At 38.8% G+C, this 23,304-nt stretch overlaps 1 protein-coding gene across 2 annotated transcripts in view; it reads left to right on the top strand.

Moving 5' to 3' along the window:
• The first annotated feature begins 8,444 nt into the window (after positions 1-8,444).
• TES (testin LIM domain protein) overlaps positions 8,445-23,304 on the top strand; it is a 64,065-nt gene continuing 49,205 nt past the window's right edge. Inside the window, exon 1 of one of the 2 annotated variants that reach the window (XM_068972569.1) lies at positions 8,445-8,590. In XM_068972569.1, the coding sequence (XP_068828670.1) occupies positions 8,564-8,590 (27 nt within the window). In that variant the 5' untranslated portion in view covers positions 8,445-8,563. Of the gene's footprint in view, positions 8,591-9,072; positions 9,122-23,304 lie in introns of those variants that run through there. The other variant, XM_068972570.1, reaches the window with a different exon arrangement.

Here is a 23,304-nt window from a genome sequence, read left to right as displayed (position 1 = left end):
GTACAAAATGCTAAAAGGCCTTTGGACTCCTATTTTTGCACTCAGCAAGCAGGTTGAGAAAATGACTCAAATACAAACATGATGTGCTCTTGGTAGAAAAAGAATGCATCAGAAAGCAAAGCCAAGATTCCAGAGTGGAGTCAAGATCCATGAAGAACAATTGCCAAGGAACAGAAATGAGCGCCAATCAAGGAAGTCACAGCATGGTCCTGGCCAGATTTCGGAACTGCTATGGAGCAGTGGCTGTTACATGCCTCCTGTTTTACACATTATTGAAGGGGATTGTCTACAGCAGGTATTCCAGGACTCGCTCTCTATACACTAAATATGCATGAGGCACAGATATCTTGTTTGTTTAGTTCAGAGTTTTTCAGATCAAGAGGAATTGTCCTCAAGGAGCTGTAACCAGTTACACTTGAGGAGTATCATCCACATCTGGCCTTGATGTGGATGACAGAGACTAGACTTTGCACTAAGGAGACCTGCAGCTCTGAGAGAATGACATAGTTATATTTGGCATGTGAAGGAAGGTGAGTTTTTGTGACAAAGTGTAGATGGTAGATTATATTTTCCAAAGAAGATTGCAACAATATCTCCTATTTTATATACTCTTCTTAAATTGTGATTTTTATACTCTTCTCATCAAGGTGGGGTCTATGTCTCCTCCCCTTAAAACTGAGCAGATGTTTATGATTATCTCAAACAACAGAGCATGATAGAAGTGGTACTGCTATATGACTTCCATAGCCAGAACATTTAAAAATGCCATGAATTCTACCTAACTCTCTTGGAACACTTGCTTTTGAAACCCAGCCATCAAGCTGTAAAGAAGCCCAAGCAGCTCATAGAGGCCCTAGCTGGGGAGGAACTGAGGCCTTCCCCCACCCACAAACATCACTGAGGTCCAAGCTGAGAGCCAGCACTAACGTGCCTGTTGTGTAAAGCCATCTCGCAGTACGTCATGTAGTATTCAGGCATCTCAGCTGATAGTGCATGCAGTGGAGACAGGGGATTCTGGCCTTTCCTGCTCAAACTGCAGATTTGTGAGCAAAATAAAATTGTTGTTCTTGCTGTTTAAAGCTATTAAGTTTTAGAGTGGTTTGTTACACAAAGATAGATAATAGACCTCTGGAATCTTTTAAAGCTGAGTGGTTCTTAACTGGGGATAATTTTGCTTCACAGAACACATCTGACAATGTCTGGAGATATTTTTCGTTGTCACAACTGGGGAGGGATGCCACTCGCGTCTAGTGGGTGAAAGCCAGGAATGGTATTTAACATTCTATAATACACAGGACAGCCCCCTGCCACAAATAATTACCTGGCTCAAAATGTCATTGGTCTCATGGTTGAGAGACAGTCAGACATAACTAGCACTTTCAACTTTTCTTAGCACATAGTACCTGAGACATGAAGTCTTCTCAATCTTCTTTCATCACAGGCCGACCTTCTGAAAGCCATCAACTGGAATTTATTTGGGTTTCCCAGGTGGCATTAGTGGTAAAGAAACTGTCTGCCAACGCAAGAGACACAGGAGACTGGGGTTCGATCCTTGGGGCAGGAAAATCCCCTGGAGGAAGGCATGGCAATCTACTCCAGTATTCTTGCCTGGAGAATCCCATGGACTGAAGAGCCTGGCAGGCTACAGTCCGTAGGGTCACAGAGTCGGACACAACTGAAGCAACTTAGCACACACGTGAAATGTCATTGGTCTAATGGCTGAGAGATGCTGATTTAAAGTTCCCCTGAAATAAAAATGACAGGCATATTCTTAAGTCTCAAGCCTGGCAAAAGGTGTTGTTTTATCCCAAATATCTCAGTCCTCCAAAAAGCTGCTCTTATGGTAGCACAGCTTTCCAGAAGGAAATCGTCAATCAATGCCTTTTTAGAATTCATCTTAGGGAACAATGGATAGGAAGTGTTTTCCAGAAGTAATAATCCAGTGCCTCTAAAGTAGAAGACAAAGGAACTAACGCCACTGACGGTAAATTTAGTGCTTATATTCTCAATTCTGCAAGATATATTGTTGAGTGTGGAAGAAAGGCCACTGATTGCTTCTGCTTTTTCCTAGTAACAGTTTTACTGTGACTATGTTGCTTTTGTTCTCCCACTGTAATGGGTTATATTATGTCCCCTCCCCCCCAAAAAAAAATTCATATCCACCCAGAACCTCAGAATATAACCTTATTTGGAAATAGAGTTTTTAATAGACATAATTAGTTAAGATGAAGTCATATCAGATGTGCATGCTAAGTTGCTTCAGTTGTGGCCAACTCTTTGCCATCCTATGGACTATAGCCCACCAGGCTCCTCTGCTTATGGGATTTTCCAGGAAAGAATACTGGAGTGAGTTGCCATGCCCTCCTCCAGGGGGATTTTCCCAACCCAGGGATCAAACCCACGTCTCTTAAGCCTCCTGCATTGGCAGGTGGGTTCTTTACCACTAGTGCCACCTGGGAAACCCCATACCTCATTAGGGTTGGCCTTAAATCCAATGACTGGTGTCTTCATGAGAGAGAGGTGAGAGATTTAAACAGAGGTACAGAGAAAACAGCCAAGTGAAGATTCTTCAGGAAGGGCTCATGAGAACTGTATTTCCTAAATTCTATGTTTATGAAAGTCTTTGCCCTTTAACTTGAAACTTACTTCATATAAAATCCTTGGTTTACATTGTCTTTCTTGAATAGCTTAAAATGTTACTCTATCCTTTTCTGATCTAGAGAATTGCTAAAGCAAAAGTGCAATGTTGATACAATTGTCTTCCCCTTTTAAGTCACATCCCTTCCTAAAGCTGAATACCCAAAGGATTTTCTTTCCCATTCTTCAAAGTCCAGTAACTTTACTAGAATATGTCTTGTGTTGGTTATTTTGAGTCAATATATTCTCAGGTAAGCAATATGATCTTTCAATATCTAGTTTCATATCATTTTTTTAATTTCAGAAAGTTTTCTTGAGTCACCATTTTTCAGTGTTTGTTCCTTTGGTTTCCATCTTCAGAGACTTCTATCATCCATGTACTTGATCTCATCATCTTTTTAATATTTGCTACTTTCTCTGGAATACTTTATATTTGTCATTACTTTTTAAAATTTTTATTTATTTTTAATTGAAGGATAATTGCTTTACAATATTGTTTTGGTTTTTCCCACACATCAGCATGAATCAGCCATAGATAAACATATGTCATTACTTTTCAATTTTTTAGAAAGAAGAATTTTTACTATCCATTGTTTGTAGGCATTATCAGTTTTTTGCCATAGTATTCTTTTCAGTTTAGCCTTCATCTATGTAATATTATTTTCTTCATTTCTAATTCTTTCCTGAATTCTATTACCTCAGTTACGAGTTTTTCTAATTCTAATTTGTGTGATCCTTTTATGACATGCATTAACTTTTTGATGTCTTTAATTTGTTTTCAAGTAATACACTTTTGCTCTGTTTTGTGGACACATCTTTCTGATGTACTGTAGAGAAGTTATTCTGCTCTGTTTGCTCTCTTTTCTTATAAGTTTGTATTGGATTTGACCTTAATAACTACTGTTACCCATTATTATGTGACATTAATTTTCCTAAACTTATACAATGATGCAGAGTTTAGAAAATTGTGTCCAACTTCAGAGAGCTCCATCCTCCCTGTTTTTATGAAGCGCTAACAAATACAAGAAGATTTTGGAGATTTCCTGACTCCATTTCCCTTTCTGGCTGTTGAGCACTTGAAATATGGCTAGTATGACTGAGAAGTCAAATTTTAAGTTTTAATGGATTTTAGTTAACCTAATTAATTAAATTTTAAATAACTACATGTGGTTACTGGCTACTACATTGGAGAGAGCTCCTCTAGCCTTTCACTTTCCACTGTCTCTTCTGCCCCAACCTACTTATTCTGATTTCCCTTGACAAAATTTCTTATTGTGGGACCCTCTCCTAGAAAGAAGTCCTAGTGGGTGAGTCATGAGATATCACAGGGTGAGATTAATTCAGCCCCTTCAGTCACATTTCACTGTTTCCGCTGCTGTTTGAAATTTGGCCTGCAGTGTTTTAAATCAGATATCTGGAGGAGAACATCTTGAATTTTCCTGGTGTCCATCAGACACCAACTTATTGCTTCTCTCCCTCCCCTGACAGAATTTTTTATACATGCGTGTCTTGTGGCTCTTGTTGGCTTGTCCTTATCTGTCGTGTTTTTGGATTTATGGAGATACCTTGCCAGTTTTATTATGAAGGCTGTCCATGGCTTTTGGTTTTGCTAACCAGTTGATCAGTTTTTTTTTTAATGTAGATTTTTCAGGCAGATTGAAAAATTATACTGCCACTGCCCCATCTTCCTAAAATGCTTTGAATAATATATTTTTAGATAAGGTTTTTCCATTAAGAAATATGCCATGATCATGAAATATTTTTTAAAGGAAAGAAGAAATCCCCATGGACCTATCAATCAGAGACAAACCACTGTTAACATTTTATGAATTTTCCTCATGTTTCTTTTCTGTGCATGATATTTTTGCACAGTTGTGAGCATAATCTATATACCATTCTATTTTCTATTTTGTTCCTATAACATTATGATTGTTTACTGTTAGAAAAAATTAATATAAACTTATCATGTGAATCATTCATTATTTCCCTAGCCAAACACCAATGTTTGGTCAACTAAAAAAATTTTTTACAGGTAATAATTTTTTCTGAAAAAATGTTTGTCTCCCCATAGAACAATGTGTAATCCATACAAGCTGCTAATGAGCAATAACAGCTAAGTCAGTAGCACAGGAGTTCCTCTAACAGGTGGTAATAAATTATGAACATTTGCTAAAGAGGCCACCTGGGGCTACATTAATAATTGAGGAGACAGGTACAGTCATCTTTATCTTGGAAATTTACCTTACCTGGTGTAGAAAACTTTCCTACTGGTGTTTTCTTTTCCTAGTGCTTTGGTATGTTGAGTGTGTGTCTGTTTATATGTACATGTGTATATGTAGATGTTTGTGCCTGTGTATTTATAACCAGTCATCTGCATCTCCATCCCAGATGTCTCTTTTGACTGCCAAACTCAGATCCAATCAGCCTTGCAAAATCATTACATGCAAATGAAACTCATCTTAAGGTGGGAAAGGAGAGATCTACAGCCACCGTACAAGTCACCAAATTAGATTCCTAAGAGTGACTCTTAGGAATGCTCATCCCTCCTCCCTTCGAGTCAATCACTCAATTCCAACATTTTCTACTGCCTTAAAATCATTGGTTATTCCTTTAACTCTCTATGTTGCTGCCTCAGTTTGTCCCATAGCCTATTTGACATGGGATACAGCTTTTACTCCCCAAGTTTACTTTCTGTTAAATTCAATGAGAATTTGACCATTTTCTATAGCTGGACATTGTTGATGAATTCCTTCTTGAATTTCTTCTCTTAAGAGGTTGTTGGGAACTCTAATTTTTTTTTTTTTTTTTACTAACTAACCTTTATTTCCGTTCTGTGCTTTTCTTGCTCAACTGTGCTCAATTGAGGTCATTGATATTCTCTCTTATTTTGTTATATTCCATGCTGATCTTTTCCATCCATGGCTTTGAATTGTTTATCTATGTAAGATATTGACACTTAAATCACCATTCCACTCCAGTTCTCATCTCTAAGATTAATATTTGGATACTTCAGTATCCCAGCCTCAAATCTAATGAATTAAAAACTGTACCCTTTGTCCTCATCCCACTCCCAGGAAAACACAACTAAACACAACCTATATTTTCCTTTTTCCAGAACCACCTACAAAAATGAGCAAGCCAGCAACATGTGTATTATCTTCTACTCATTTTTCTGTCATCAATTACATCTTGTCATCAAACAATGCCAGTTCTAATTCCTTAGTATCTCTTTAGCATAACACTTGAACAGCTAATAAATTGGAATCTAATCCTCCTAACCTAAAACTTATCTACCTCAATGTTAATTTGTATATAATTGGCACAATAAAGTTTCCAGGTAGATAAAAATTTCAATTAGCAAATGATACACAAAGTGATGCTAGAAGGTTTGGGAGGAAAGAGAGAGAGAAGGGCAAAATACAATGCTAAAAAATGTTTCCAGATATTTTCTTTAGTGTTTGTCTCTCAAACTTCACAAAATAAGCCCAAAATTTATGTTACGACATCGTTTGATTCCTTATTTAAACTGTTTCACTGGACATTTTCCACTGTTAAGCTCCCTGAAAGAGACCAATTTGCCTTGTCATAACTAAACCTCATGTTCATTGGAGTTTACATTGGGTAAACTTTGCAGGAGCCCAAACATTGTAGCATGGTTTGGGAAAATGGCTTGGAAAAGTTTTAATTAAACTGAGTGAGAAGAAAAATTCATGACCATCTTGGTCATTTCATTTTTAGTTTATTAATAGAATAAGAAAAACATCACATCATAAATCAGTGCTCTGTTACTGAACTGAATTTGGGTCTGCTCATCCAATATGAGACAAAGCTAAGCTACTGACACCAGGTTGTGGTGAAGCAAACTGTAGTGTTTATTGTGAAGGCATCAAGCAAGGAGGACAAGCAACTAAAGCTCAAAACACTAAAACTCCCCAGTGGTTTTTACGGGAGGATTTTTAAAGGCAGCATTTGGGGTATGGGTTGTAGGGTGCCTGACCAGCTTGTGCACAATTCTCTGACTTGTCGGTGGTGAAGTAACAGCATGCAATTTCAGGAATCCCAATCATCAACCTTCTTAATTCCAACTGGTCTGGGGCCTACATGTTGGTGGTTCATCTGGTTGGAGTGGGGCCTGGTTTCTGTAAAACCAGTACAAGGATATGGCTCAGGATACTATCTATAGCACTGAAGGAAGAAACTAAAGGCCCTTGGCTTTACTTTACAGCCAAACTATTATTATTTAGTTTCATTTGACTGTTTTCCTTTGTTTTTGCAATTTCTCATTTAACCGATTAAATTTGCTTTTGGGAACTTGGGAGAAGACTAGGAAGTTAATGTTCTTCTACAAACAAAAGGCAGGGGACACCAGGGGTCTGTCCAGGGGAAGATCCTAAGGGTTGAAAACGTTAGCTAAAATTAATTTGGGGTTTTTTTTTAAGTTACCATATTTCAAAAGGTAAAGGGGAGAGAGGGCTTCCCTTGTAGCTCGGTTGGTAAAGAATCTGCCTGCAGTGCAGAAAACCTGGGTTCGATTCCTGGGTCGAGAAGATCCTCTGGAGAAAGAAAGGGCAACCCCCTCCAGTATTCTTGCCTGGAGAATCCCATGGACAGAGGAGCCTGGCAGGCTACAGTCCATGGGGTTGCAAGAATCAGACATGACTGAGAGACTAAACCACCACCACCACCACCACCAAAGGGGAGAGAAATGTGGACCTAAATAGCTATACGATTTGGAACTTTTTCCCTTTCAAAAGCAGATGCAGATTAGGTGGTCACTTGCTATCTAATCATTATAATTTTCTATCATTACCAGGAACAGAGGAAAAAAAGTCAAATGGTTGTTTTTTTGCATCTGGAACAAGCTGAAGACACTGCTTAAAGACTCATGAGCTTTAGCTCTGTCCCCAGGAGACTAAGAAATTGGGCAGGTCCCTATACTTCTGGGGTCCTCAGTTCCCTGCAAAATGAGAAAGTTATCCTCAATAATCCCTAGAATTCCTTTCAGGTCCACCAAGGCAATAGTATTCACTGCCATTGCTCCTGAACGAGGCCATAATATGGATCCAAATCTAGAGCTGCAGCGCTGCTTGTTATGCCTGTGATACTGCTTCATCTAAGCATGAGGCACATGAGCAGCCTCACATCATTTCACACAACAGGGGCAAAGGACAAGCCTCTCCTTCCAAAGGAATGGTGTAAGTCATCCCTTCAGTGGTTCACACTATCCTCATTTTTGAACTGTCAAATGCTCAGAAAACCCATATAACCCTCTTCGTTGTCTGTCTGAGATAAGGTTTCCAGCCAGTGCTTGGGATATTGGAGAAAAGTATTTAGCCAAGTGCCTTTTCCACAACTCAACAGTGAAATTATAGAGTGCATTTCCACCACGAAGATCCCTAACAAGCCCCACAACTTCTCTTTTTCTTCGCTCTGAATTCATATTTAAAGTCGCAAGGAAAACAGGTTCAAGCTGACTGAATGGAAAAGGCTCTTCCTCATTTCAGCTGGAGGCAGCTTGGGCTCCAGTTCTTTGGGAGCAGGTAGTCAGGACGCCCAGCGGAGCCTCAGAGACCAACTCGGTGCTACAGGATTGAGCTCCGCAGGGTACCGCCCCGAACGCGGCCCCGCCCCTCACCTTGCTGGCGCCGCGCTCGGCAGCGAAGGTGCGTGCGGCGCTCAGTGATTGGCGGCTGCCTGGAGGGGCCCGGCTGCCATTGGCTGCTTGGGCCTCTTTGTTCCCGGTCCCCGCCGCAGGCCGGCTGCAGCCGACTGGGCAGCGGAAGTTTGACCGTGCCGGGCAAGTGGCTGCGGCGGTGGCGCCGGTGTCCCGGTACATCTCCTCCAGTAACCGCAACGGTGCCAGACGCCAGGCGATCCTGGGCGTGATATCCCCGACAGGAGGAGAAACCCCCTCTGACACATAGACATGGACCTGGAGGCCAAAGTGAAGAAGGTAGGGTGGCTGGCAGCAGCCGCTTCACCTGCGCGGGGCGGCGCCCCCTGGCTACCAGTGGCTGGTGGGGCGCAAGGGCCGTCAGGCACGAGCGGTGTCGGGATCGCCGGCGCCCGGGGCCCCAGTACCCGGTCCTTCGGGTAGAGGGGGTGTCCGCTGGCCCTACTAACTTCTGAAACCCAGGAGCGACTGAGAGTCGCGCGCGAGGGCGGGCGCGGGACATTTCTCCCTGTCTAACCAAGTCCAACGGTTGGAGGTGTTTGAAACTTTTCCTTAAGATGTTTTGGCTGGGCTTGTGCCTCCCAAGAAGAAAAGGATGAGCTTAGGGCGAGTTCGGGCGAAACCGTGACACTACTTCTTCCTGTCTCAGGAAGCTGAACTTTATTAAGCCTTTGTGGTTTGGGGTCACTGATGAGACTTTTGACAGCTCAGACCTCCTCCCTTCCCAGCTTGGCAGTCAAGAGGCTGTCTAGAGTGAGCGTTGATTTAATGTGCTTCCTTCGCAGCAGCGGCTGGTGATGGCGTGCAAAGGTGAACTTTTGTTTTTGTTTTGTTTTGTTTTGTTTTTGTCTCTGGTCATTCATTACTTGACTTCCAAAGCACTGCCTTCGTCTTCCAAAGAAAATGTTCTCCTTCTTTGGCAGCTAGTCCCAAAGGACGATTGTCAGCGGTGGTTTAGCTCCAGGAGACGTTTCCTGACTGGCTGCCCTTCGGGCGTCAGGACCCACGGCCCTACCTGAGCCGCTCAGTGAGATTAGGAAACTCGCGTTTCCTGGGAGAAAAGGGTGGGACTAGACTGTGACTCAGAGGGAATGCTGATGTCACACTCCAGTGTAACGTTCTGTGTGAAAGGTCGTCTCATTCCAGGGAATTGATTAAGCTACTTGCTCCTTGGAGAAGGAAATGTTGCTCCTTATCAAATAAGGAAGGAAGTTCTGCTGAGAGTAAAGGAGGGGAAAGTAGAGAACCTAATTTTCTTCTCTTGCTCATTGTGGGTTATCAACATTGCCATTACTTCATCTTCTAAAGACAAGGTTTCTAACCTAAGCATTAGTTCTGTTTCATGCCCAGAGTTGGATTTTTGAAAGTATATGCAAGTGCAAAATATTAGGTTAGGTTAGGAGGCTGTTGAAAAATAAAAAGCCTGCAGTGGGGGAAAAAAAAAAAAAAAACATGTTTGCCCCTTGTGACTAGACTCAGCTTCCAAAAGGGAATTCAAGAACAGGAAAACGTAAATTCTGAGAGTACAGTGATTGAATTCTATTGTCTGCTAGTTTGGTTTCTAATTCTTTTCTTTGCTTTTAGATGACACTCACTTCACTTTCACTTTTCACTCTCATGCATTGGAGAAGGAAATGGCAACCACTCCGGTGTTCTTGCCTGGAGAATCCCAGGGACAGAAGAGCCTGGTAGGCTGCCATCTCTGGGGTCGCACAGAGTCGGACACGACTGAAGCGACTTAGCAGCAGCAGCAGCAGCAGCACATTTTTTGTTAATCTTGCTTGCTACTAGGAAAGCATTTTGTTTGCCCCTTAATTAGCCATCTGTTGATGAACGCTGCTTATTTTGTTTTTCATGTGGGAAACAGTGGGTAATTTAGTACTTGTCTAAAAATTTTTTGGGGGGATCTTGTCTATGCTTAAACATAGTGCTTCAAAAAAGACTTTTTAAATGCCCAGATCCTTTGGGAGAGAGGGATGAATGGGTGAAACCATTCTGTATGCTACTGTAATTGTGAATACCTGTCATTATATATTTGTCAAAACCCACAGAATAAACACCAAGAGTGGACCCTAAAATAAACTATGGACTTTGGGGGATGATGATGTGCCAGTGGAAGTTCATCAGTTATAGCAAATGTACCACTTTGATGTGGGATATTGATAATGGAGGTAGGGGGTGGTCTGAAAAGGGATAGAAGATATATGGGAATGCTGTATCTTCTGCTAAATTTTGCTGTGAACCTGAGACTGCTCCAGAAAAAAAAAGAAAAAAAAAAACCCTCTATTTAAAAGGAGGAAAAAAAAAAACAACAAGTAACATTCAAAAGTGATTTTGAAATTATTTGAGACAAGAAGTAGTTCTGAGGGAGAAAGTCCAGAGTTAAGAATTATATGTGCTAGCAAGGGAAAAATCCAGACATTATTTATACAGTTTCCTTAGTTTCAGAATGTGGATTATCATAAATAATGGTCTTGATATATGGTGTAATTTTTCTCCTGCATCTTCCCTTTACTTTAAAAGGTTATCTTTTCAACCGAGAATCTTATCCTTCTCTCTCATCTTCCTCCTCCCCTCCCGCCGCCCCAAGAAAAAGGATTCCATAAATTTAAAACTTGTACAGACAATACCATGACAGTAACAAATCCTTGTTTCACTACCTTGTCATCACTGGTGATTCTCAGGGCAAAGTCCTCAACTAGTAAATTGGAAAGTAAAAGATCCCAAAGATGTCCAGTCTGATTGCCAACATACCCTCTCTGTGTCTAGGTAGGATCCTTGACAGATTAATGTTCTGTGTATTTGACAGAGTGTTTCCCAGTACAAAGAATTTAGAGGTCCCAGGAATACATTTCATAATTTCAAAAAGAAACTTGCATTCCCTTTAGAAATTGTTTTCTAACACATAAGAAGAAGGAAACATTACAAGATCATCTTTGATCTTATGAGCCTTCTTACCCTATTTTGGTATCTAGATACTTTTCAGGTCTCCCTTCTTTTTCACTTGGATATACAAGAAAACTGATAGTTTTACTATACCTTTTAAAAATCATAGCTGAAAGTTGAAATAAAGACACAGCCATTTAACTAAAACTAAATTTAACTTCTGTTTTAAGATGCATGGCATTTTTTTCCTTTTAAAACCTTTTTACTGTTGTTTTCATAAGAAATTTTCTCCAGGCAGATGACAAATGTTACTTTCCCATTAACATTTCATGTAAAAAGAATTAGAGGGTTATCTTTATTTCACATCCACCTAGGTGGATAATGTTATTATAAGATTTTTTGTTTTTAAGAGGAGAACTTGGGTGTCTATCATGGGCATAAATTTGGATTAATTACCAGTTAAAATACACCATCAAAAAGGCAAGGAATTTTTATAACTAAATTTTACTATATTGTATTTTGTTTGCGATAAGTGAGCTGTTGCTAGGAAGTAAGAGCTAGTTTGGTTATACAGAGTTTTGTTTTAATAATATTTTAGAGTAGAATTTGAGTTTTACATCTTTGCTCTTTCTTTGGAGTTTCTTGTCTAGATCTCTTCCTTATGTCTTGTGTTTCTTCATTATAATTAACTTCATGTAAGTAGAGCCTGTGTCTGCTTGGAAAAAACAATGACCTTTGAGAAACAGAAACAGAGTCTCATTTTGTGATGAATGCTAAATCATGGCCCACAGCCAGCTATTTTCCTCTTTCCTTTCTGTGTTACTCTCCCCTGAGAAACACTTTTTTCCCTTTAAAAACATACCAGAGAGAAAGAGAACTATAGTAATTTCCGTTATGCTGCCTGGAATTGCTATAGAACTTTTAATTTTACACCTTATTCATTGTTTGCCTCCTTTCTAACCTCCATCTTTTGATCCTTCCTGATGTCTTGCGTATTTTTTCTGTAAGATCCTTTTCTTTGTTTCTTTCATTTTAAAAAGATGAGATTTTAAAGATTACACAGTCACTAAAACATCTCCTTTCTCAGCATCCAAACATGTTCTGAAAGCTTCTGTCATTTGCCGAAAAATCAAAGTGACACCATGTGATTGCAGTTGGAAAGATAACTGCACCACAATGACTGTCTCCGTTAGAAATTAGAATGAACCTTTTCTCTTAGGGTGGCCCCTGACTGAAGTGGAAAAGGCAAGTAAACGGTGACCTGGAGGTTCAGCTCTACAGTTGAATTCTCTGCTTGAAGCCATTCTTGCTGAGAATCATTGGCAAGACTTGGGGTAATGAGAGGGCTTCCAGGGCTTTACCTTAGAGGCAGTTACTCTCTCAGAACAAGTACAGAATAAAGTGTTCCTCAGCAGGGCTTTTATCTCTTTTAAGCCATAGTGTGAGTCATTACATTAATTAGACATGAAAAGTCGCTTTTTCTAACTTGCTTTGAATATTGGTTTGAATAGAACTGTAGTAGATTTTCTGTTGATTTGTTCCTTAATCCTATCCTATGAAGTTGAATTAGGGGTTTATGTCTCTACTGGCTATCAAGCTGTGTACCATCACCTCTCTCCTTGACTTTGCTAGCTCACCTTCAATAATATTAAATATTACTAATCCAAGACACACTCCTCACCCTACTTGCCCCCCTTTCGCCCCAACACACACATCACCCTCCAGGTAATCATTCTTCTTGTTACCAGCTAGATGGAAAATCTCTTTCTTCTATATTCCCAAAGCATGTTATCATAACTCTTAGCAAACTTTTTACTTTCTCCCTCTAGATTATAGTCTTTCTCTTACTTAGATTGCAAGCTTCTTGAGGGAAATTCATATCCTATTTATACTTGTATAGTTATTTTGTTTTCTGTTCAAAGCAATTTACGAAGCAGACTAGCTTCATTTTAAGGATAAGAAAATTAAGGCTTAGATAGGTTGATCTGAAACTGGCAGAAAGTAACTATGATCTTGCACCATAGTCTTCATAATCCATGTGACTTCCATCACATCACCCAGTCTGAGTCCTCTGATACCCTTGCTTTGATCATTGCATATATGTTGAATGAAGTTCCCTAATAGAAAAAACCTAAGATGCATTTCAACATTTTTATTTGTTTAAAGGAATTATATTGGAGAAATGGTTTCTATTCCAATAAAATTACTACTCTACTGGTTTTCTATAGTTTATACTTTACCCATGATCATATGTATGCCTTTAGTGTAAGTTGCCTTTGACATTTTTTGCATGGAAACAAAGTCTAAATAAGTACAAATATCATGAAAAGTAACTTCTGGGAGATTTTACAGTCAAAGAAATTCCATAAGCTCCAATAATATTCTGGACTGTATCTTCTAGGATTCCCAGGTTTTGTTGGGAGCAGTGATAATGCTGCCTTCCAGCTACCTAATATGGTTCTGAACAATAGCAACCCTGCTTTTGGCTCTTTGTCTTTCAACTAGTGACATCTGGAATTGTATACAGGTACTCATGGTTGGCCTGTAGAAGAATCTGTTCTACCTGCTGAACCCCAGAGTTGATAGTAAGCCTTACACGTAACATGGTAGGCTAAACCTCTTTTTCTCCTAGCAACAAAGTACTGTAAGTGCTGCTGGAATGGCAGATCAGAATAGAGCAGTTAAAAACAAAAAGTTTAATGTTAGGAGAATTGTTCATACAAGAAGACCTATTGAGAAGCAGTAGGAAACACCAAAATGAACTATTTAACGAGGCACTCACTGAACTCCTGTAGGGTACCAGTCTTGTGAGCCTGGAATTAACATCATGGACCATAGAGTTAGTCTAGTCTAAAGGGTCTGTTCAGTAGAAAGAACAATAAATTGGTAAAAGAGTACTACTTCCTGTATTCTTTTTCTGAAAGCCAGAAGTAGGGATATAGTTTGCCCCATGCTAATTTGAATATGTTTTTTACACGCCAAATCACTACCATGTATTCAGAAATTGAAAAGATCAGTAAGTACCCAGTATAGGTAAAGCACAGTAGTATACAGAAAGATCTTCTATGGTATATTAGCTTTCTCGTGTCTGTTTATCAGTAGGATGTTTTAAATTCACTCTGGGCTGAGAATTAGCAGATCTGGGTCCACTGTAGTCTTTGTGATCTTCGCCACTCTGGATCTCAGTTTCCATATCCATAAAAATCAATAGGGGAGCCAAGTGATTTCTAAGACTTCTTCAAACCCAGTTACTCTTTTTGACTTTGGAAAATATTATCAGTAGTTTACCAAATATAATAATATTCCACAGTGCTTAAAAATCATACAGGCCAAGAACATATAAATATAAATGATTTTCAATGAAATGGCCTGTATATAAATGTTATATATTCATATGGAGTCCATGAGAAAATGAAAAAAATTTTAATAGATCTTAGCTGCTTTTTCAACTTGTTTTTACTTAGTTTGCCTTTTACATATTTGTGGCGTATTTGAAAACATTAAGTTTAATTCATTTAACTCTTTAGTTTACAGCTTCAAAGGCATATAAATTGCTTTCTTAGCATGAGGCAAATAAGCCTAGTTATGATGTATATCACTCTCTATGGTACTTAATTACAGGAAAATGAAAAATAATGGAGCTTTTATTGTCTTTAAAAGTTATCTCTCCCAAAATAAGATGATTCATTTAAAAACTATGTGAGTAGTTTATGTGCAAAACATTTTTCTAAACCCTGGGGGTATAGTATGAACAAAAAGACAAGATACCTTGTATTATAGAACTTACACTATTGAGAGAAATGATAGAGGAAAAAAAAATGACAAAATAAATGATAGAAAGTAAGTACAAATGGGATTATATCCCTTAGTGAACTCTTTACAGGACAAGACTACACTAGATTTGTAACACAGAATGTCCTAATTTAATGGTGATTCTTGGCATTTGTTCCTGGCTTTGCAAGCTTTGTAATTAGGAGTGATTATTTGTCTTAAGTAATATCAAATGAAAAAGAAATGAGAAAGCAGCTTATATGTAGTAGAATGTGAAGAAGCTCATAATCAGATAAAGCTAAAACATTTACAGTGTTACACCTATAGATACACAAACTGTCTTTTTCCTGATTACAAATGTGCTGCAAGGGTCATTCCTGTGTTGCATTTCCTGTTTACAATCATTACTAATTTTTGTTTGGTAACTACTGTCATGGTACCTGAAAGAATGACTTTTTAAAAATCCATTTATTAGATCATTGATATACAATACATAAAGGAAATTATTCTGCTTTTTACAAAGTAGTGATGTTAGGGATTATTATATAAATTATGAATTATGAAATAACTTCTTCAATGATAAGAAAATAGAGAAAAGACTAACCAAATTGAAAATGAGTTTTAGAACCTCAAACTTTCAAGATTTTAAGGAAAAATTAATTTGATAATTGATAAATTTGTATTTGATCTTTGAGTAAAATCCATGGATTAAAATGTGCCTTAAGCACTGTTATTAGAGGATTAAATTTAGAGGTTATGTTTTTCAGCTATCTACCTCCAGTCTTTGACTCTTTTATAAAAAAGCTCCGGTCATATTTTAAATAGTTTCACTTATTTTTGTTTTCAAGTACCTGATCTACCTAACTCCCTACTTAAATAATAGGAAATTAGAAGAATTAATATGCATGGCTATAATTTTCTAATGCAAGTTCAAGCTGTGATTCTAAAATGACTTTTTAACTATTTTTCTTTCTTTTTTCTTCTCAACCTTTATAATCACTGTTCATTGCCATTTACAAAAACTATAAGAAAGAACAGAAGGTGATAGAAGAAAGAACCTACCTAAAGAAACTCACTAGGTATAATCTGGGGACTGCTATGGAAGTATTTCATGTTTCTGTAGTATTTAGCTATAAAAATTGGTTGATTGTAGGTATCACTGCTTTTATTTTGGTCATATTCAACAAAGGAGAAAAGCATAGTTTAGGATTGCCAGTTTCTCTTATCCTTGGCTAGTCAAGAATGTAGGACTGCTTGGGTTTGAGTATGGCTTGAGGGAGGGACTGTAGGAGAAGCCAGGCAGTTTGAGGACTGCTGAGAGCGCATCTGCCAAGCAACAGCCAGGCTACCACTATGTAAATATAATTAAACTCAGGATGAGGCCGGATCATCCTCAAATCACCTATGCTTCAGTCTGTCTTTATTACAGTGACATTCTGACCACCATACAGATTTTAAAAAGGGGTTTCAGGGCATCTGTTGGTTACATAGCTTCGTATCTGAACAGTGCGCCTAGCAAAAAAAGAGGCTGAAATCCTAGCACAGATGCCTTGGTGCTGAGTCCGTTAATGTCTGTTGCCACCATGAACTTATTACCCCTGTTTTGTTTAAAGATAAAGTGATACCGTGTTTCATTGCAAAATGACAATGCAAATATTAGGTGTATTTTTCTTTTTATGAGTGCAATATCATGGAAGTCTTCATAGAATGAGTCACAAAGTAAAGGTAAAGAATATATTTTCATTATGGAATACTGGCATACAATACAAATAATTGAGGGTTAGACAAAACAAAGTCACCATTTATTTTTCATAGAGGATATTAAAATTTCAATTTAGATGTAAAACTACAGTATCTTAATTCCTTTTCTATCAGTATCACCTATTGAGCTTATATCCCCCCAAATTCCATGATGTCATCTCTGGTGGATCAAAGAAGGAATGTAGGCAGGCTAGCTAGTGGGCAAGATGTGAATTAACTACAGTGCTGGATAAATGACAGAAGTGCTGTAATACAGTGTTGCTCAAAATGTCTATGTTGAGGAACCATTTTTTCAAAACTCCGAATCTGTCCCAGGCAAAATACTTTTAAAAACACAATAAAAATGAATTACTAAAAGAAAAAGACAAAAATGAGGCCAATTTAAGAAATATACCAGACCTACTGTCAAAGTGCTTAACAATTCCTAATTTCTTTCAGTTTCTTTGTATGTTTCATAACAAACTGGTAACCAACAGTTTGCAGGCTACACACTTTGTAGCACTGCAATAATAGGAATACAGACCATTACGACTACCATTCTCTACCCATATCAGTGGAGATGTTCCAAGACCCCCAGTGGATGCCTGAAACTGCAGATAGTACCAAACCGTTATATATATGTTTTTTTCCTATATACATATGCCTATCACAATACTGTGGAAAATTCTGAAAGAGATGGGAATACCAGACCACCTGACCTGCCTCTTGAAAAACCTATATGCAGGTCAGGAAGCAATAGTTAGAACTGGATATGGAACAACAGACTGGTTCCAAATAGGAAAAGGAGTACGTCAAGGCTGTATATTGTCACCCTGCTTATTTAACTTATATGCACAGTACATCATGAGAAACGCTGGGCTGGAAGAAGCACCAGCTGGAATCAAGATTGCCGGGAGATATATCAATAACCTCAGATATGCAGATGACACCACCCTTATGGCAGAAAGTGAAGAGGAACTAAAAAGCTTCTTGTTGAAAGTGAAAGAGGAGAGTGAAAAAGTTGGCTTAAAGCTCAACATTCAGAAAACGAAGATCATGGCATCTGGTCCTATCACTTCATGGGAAATAGATGAGGAAACAACGGAAACAGTGTCAGACTTTATTTTGGGGGGCTCCAAAATCACTGCAGATGGTGACTGCCGCCATGAAATTAAAAGACGCTTACTCCTTGGTAGGAAAGTTAAGACCAACCTAGATAGCATATTGAAAAGCAGAGACATTACTTTGCCAACAAAGTTCCGTCTAGTCAAGGCTGTGGTTTTTCCAGTGGTCACGTATGGATGTGAGAGTTGGACTGTGAAGAAGGCTGAGCGCCGAAGAATTGATGCTTTTGAACTATGGTGTTGGAGAAGACTCTTGAGAGTCCCTTGGACTGCAAGGAGATCCAACCAGTCCATCCTAAAGGAGATCAGTCCTGGGTGTTCATTGGAAGGACTGATGTTGAAGCTGAAACTCCAATACTTTGGCCACCTCATGCACAGAGTTGACTCATTAGAAAAGACCCTGATGCTGGGAGGGATTGAGGGCAGGAGGAGAAGGGGACGACCGAGGATGAGATGGCTGGATGGCATCACCAACTCGATGGACATGAGTTTGGGTAAACTCCTGGAGTTGGTGATGGACAGGGAGGCCTGGCGTGCTGCGATTCATGGGGTCGCAAACAGTTGGACACAACTGAGTGACTGAACTAAACTGATGATGAAATTTAATTTATAAATTAGGCACAGTAAGAGATTAACAACAAGAACTAAAAATAGAAAAATCATAACTATATACTATAGTAAAAGTTTAGTTGATGTGGTTTCTCTCCTTAATTAACTTCTTCGTTCCTACCCAAAATGAAGCAGTGGCTTATTCAATGGCAGACCCAGTCTCTGCAGTAATTTTTATATTTTTCTGTCCAAACCCATTCCCGAATATTTGTAACCATCCCTTGCATGCGTGCTTGCTAAGCTGTTTCAGTCGTATCCGACTCTTTGCAACCCTATGGACTGTAGGCTGCCAGGCTCCTCTGTCCATGGGATTCTCCACGCAAAAATACTGGAGTAGGTTGCCATGTCCTTCTTCAGAGGAGCTTCCTGACTCAGGGATCAAACCCATGTCTCTTTTGCCTCCTGCAGTGGCATGCAGGTTCTTTACCACTAGTGCCACCTGGGAAGCACTAAGTGGTATAAGTCATTTTATGGGATCCCTTGCTGAAGTCTTCATGTGGGCTTCATGTTTTCTGGTGCCACATGTTACCACCAACTAGAATATGTTTCTGCTTATGTCTCCCACCCATGACTTTAATGCCTTTTCCATCTTAACTAGGCAATTAGCATGCACTGTGTGGCTATAATTTCTGCAGTTTGAGGTGCAACAGCAACACTAGCAAGAATTTGTTTTTCCTTCATCACAATTTCATGGATAGAAGATTTCTTCCTACCATAGATCTTAGTAGCATCAGCATATAATTTTTTTCGTTGTCAAGTGGAGAAATTTCATCTTTCACTTAAAGGAATCACTTTAAGTTTTCTCTTTGTCATATCTGAATTGCCAGCATCACTATTTCTGCAGTTTGGAGCCATTATTAAGTAAAAATAAGGGTTATTTGGAATGCAAGCACTACAGTGATACTGTAACAGTGAGTCTGGTAATGAAATTAGCTACTAAGTGACTAACCAGCTGAATAAACTGGACAAAGGATGATTTGTAACTAAAAGCAGGACAGAGCAGACTCCAGATTTCATCACACTACTCAGAATGCAGTTAAAATTTAGGAATTGTTTACTTCTGAAATTTTCCATTTAATATTTTTGGATCATAGTTAACCATAAATAAATGAAACTGCAGAAAGCACAAGTGTGGATAAAGGGCAACTACTGTATTATGAGGTTTCAGAAGCAGAAGCAATATAATTGAGTGGATTGAGAACAACATTATGGAGGAAACATCAGTCAAACTAACTCCTGTAGGATAAGTAGACAAAGAAGGATTTCCAGGAAGAATAGATAATCTGAACTAAAGAAACATGGCTGCAAAACGTCAGTAAACCCTTCACATTCTCACCATTAACATTTTTAGCATTGACTCTTCTAGAATAAAGCTAAGGTATATGATTTGTGATTTTCCTAGATTATAGGTTTGAATTTCTAAGTGTGCCACTGAGCTTGTACGGGAACATAATCTACTGCTGAGAATCTATATCTCTCTCCTAATCATGATTCTTATTTAATGTCATCTCTTGACTTAGAGGAGAAAACATCACACTGGAGTCTAGCTGGGGTACTCTGGGCTTGGCTGCAAGCTGTGGGTTGGGACTACACTGGCTCTCCATATCTCTCATCTTCCTTAGATCACTGGATATCTTAAGCAGACATTTGGAGAATAGTGGGCGTGTCCAACTGTAGGAACACGTTTTAAGCCTCTGCTTGTGTCACCGCAGTCACATGTCCAAGTTCAAACTCAAGGGGAGGAAAGTTCTAGTCTAATGACTACGAGGCAAGGGTGTGGATATTTAATGCTACTACCTGGGAATAAAGAATTTGGATCATTACTTCAGACTATTCTATAGTGGGATTAATTTTTTTTTTTTTAATTTGGGGGTTGAAGTATACTTTTCTGAAGTTCTTTCCTGTAACAAGTCTGTTCCGAGAAGATATTCTGCACAGTTTCAGAGACAACTGATACTTCAAAGCAGGACAGTCTTTGACCTTTCTGAAAAAGCTCTGAAAAAATCTTGAAATATCCTTTACTTGATTTTTAGAGTGATCTAGTCTCTTTTCTGTTAGTTTTGAGACTAACAGACCTCTCTAGATTCATCCCAGCTAGGTCATATGATCTCCATGTAAAGAAATGTAGAACTCATTTCTCTGGAAAAGATCAAATTGCCAAAGGTTTTTAAGAGGAATTACAAAATCTAACCTTTTAAATACTGCAATAAATTGAAAGTAGATTATACAAATATTCAAATGATGCTGTGTGTTATACTCTGCCATTGGTAGCAAAATAGAAAATTTTCCCAAGAGAAATAGGCAGATTAGCAGTAGAGAGAGGCAAGACAGATGAATGGCTCAGTATCCATATTTTTTTTATGATGTCACAGGTAAAAGTAATTGAGATGCTATTTGTTGGCACTTTTCTCATGGACCAGATGAAATCAAGCTGGGGAATGGAAATCATCCAGAGGACCACTGCTGCCCACTTCTCTGGAACAGGGAGTGTAGAGGATGCAGAACAGAACTTACATAGGTTTGAATCCTGGTTGACACTCCCCTAGAAATTTAGACAAGTTTCTTAGCCTCCTTGGCTTTAGGAAACTTATTTGTAAAACATGGATAATACCTCCTTATCGGGTTATTGTGAGACTACATAAAATGATACATGTAAACACTTAGAACAGTGCCTCACATGTAGCAAGTACTTGATCAGTGTTATTATTCATGTTCTCTGATGAGTTTTATTTAGTTATCTAGACCTTAGTATCAATAAGTAAATATTTGGAGATCCAGAATTGCAGAAAGTTCATCAGCTTTAGAATTCTGAGTTGAATTCTTAGCCCTGACACTTACTGGCTGTGTGAATTTGGCAAAATTACTTAAACCTTTAATCCTCAGGATCTTTATCTGAAAATGGCATTACAACCATCTATCTCACAGGGGTATAAAGAATAATTAACATGAACATTTTAAAGCACAAAGTATGGTACCTGCACATATGAAAAATAGGTGTATTATAATTATTATCAAGAAATCCAGTTTAGACAGAAGAAAATCCTGCATAGATTTTAAAACCATTTAACAGGTACCTGAATATATCATCAAGGATTTTATGACTTAACACTTTCAGAAAAATTATTGATACTTGATGCTTTGTTGGACACAAAGAAATAATTAAAATTCAATAAATGGAATGTATTAAATTACTGGATTTCATTTTTTCCTTTTTTAAAATTTGCAAGTTTTTTATGATAAAAATAAAAATTTTTAAGTAACTGTTGCTAGCAGTTGGTTGAGTACATGCTGTATGCTAGTCACTGTGGGAAAGATTTCAGAGCTATGTTATTGGGTCTCTAGTGGGGCTGCTTGATGTAACATTGCCAGGTACTCTGGTCCAGTATAGCAGACAGTTATGTTTTCCTGAATGTAGTCTTCCTTAGAGTTTTTGGTAAGTTGCAAAAATGGATACAGTTCTTTTTAGCACCTCCCATCAAGAAATGGAGTCTATTTTCCTACGCTTTGAATCTAGGCTGCTGGCAGACAGTGTTAGAAGTGGTGTTGTGTGTGCTGTGACCAGGGACTTCACAGGGCTTGTTTGCATCTCTCTTTTTGGAACCCTGTTACCACCATGTGAGTTAGCCTAGCTCAGCCCACTGGAGAATGAGACTACATAGAAAAGATGAAACATCCCAGATGAGCCTCCCCTGAACTAGTTGCCCCTAGCTTACCTGAAAGGTGACTACCAATGCAGTGAGCCCAGCTCAGACCAGAAGAGTCATCAGCTGAACCCAGCCCAAGGTGCTAAACTGCAGAAGCATGAGCAGAATATCATGATCAGAAACTGCACACTAAATGGTTGCTATTTTAAGCCACTCTGTTTAGTGGTGGTTTGTTAGGCAACAGATCGTAACTTATACTCCCTCTATTGCTAGGATGTAAGTCTTCTTGGCCTCCCACAGTGAAAGCTATGGAAAAGGTCTGAGAGAAGACTTTTCTCATTCTGAATTACCCTCCTAGCCCTCTGTACATAAGAAAGAATCTGGGCACTGTAGCTTCCTTGACATCACTGATCACTTGAGAATGGCCCTCTTTCTAACCGAGTCGAATCTAATTTTGATTTATTTGCTTATTGTTTCATCAATATAAAGGAAAATTAAATTACTCTGCAATTGAAATTTGATTCTAGTTGTAAAAAGGTGGTGTATGTATGTTTTGAAAATTGTCTATTTCCCCTGAACCCCAGTACCTTTTGTAGTGAGGAAGTCCTTGGGCTGTAGTTTAAATATAGAGCAAAAAGCATGTGAATCCACACCACTTCTCTAATAAATCAAAAACCAAACGATGGGTCAAAAATTAATTAAAGCACTTGTTTACATAGCACATCATATAAACATAATTCTATTTTTCCAGAGCAATGGATGGTGTGAAAAGTTTAGACAAAAAGTACATAAGCGTAAGGCATCTGGCAGTAGGGTTCCTGCATCTCTCCCTTCCTTTCAAAGTTTCTAACACCTCTACCGGTGCTTTAAAACTTTGCTTTTGCTCTAAATACACCTGAATGCCAATCGTGGGCAAAGTGGAAAATAAGAAGATCGCCTTTTGACACCTTGTACCCCAGATTTTCTGTGTCTTCTCCTCATTGGGCTTTTCCTCTCCAGCTTCCCTTGGATGCTTGTGCTTGCCTGGGCAGCCTGCTCTAACAGCTCTTTCAAGCCAGTGCCACAGGGCTTTCCCTTCATTCTGTTTCTGAAAACACGCCTGTACTGTTCTCTTTTCTGCATGTGCTCTGATTAAGTACACAGTCAATGGCAATACATCACTTAATTGTATAGTCATCCTTACTCCTCAGTTATACTCCTAAAGAAATACTGTAGCCCT

Source organism: Capricornis sumatraensis, chromosome 5, assembly GCF_032405125.1.
Source record: "Capricornis sumatraensis isolate serow.1 chromosome 5, serow.2, whole genome shotgun sequence".
NCBI classification, from domain to species: domain Eukaryota; kingdom Metazoa; phylum Chordata; class Mammalia; order Artiodactyla; family Bovidae; genus Capricornis; species Capricornis sumatraensis.
The sequence above is the reverse complement of the archived record's forward strand: the minus strand, read 5'-3'. Positions and strand labels throughout refer to the sequence as shown.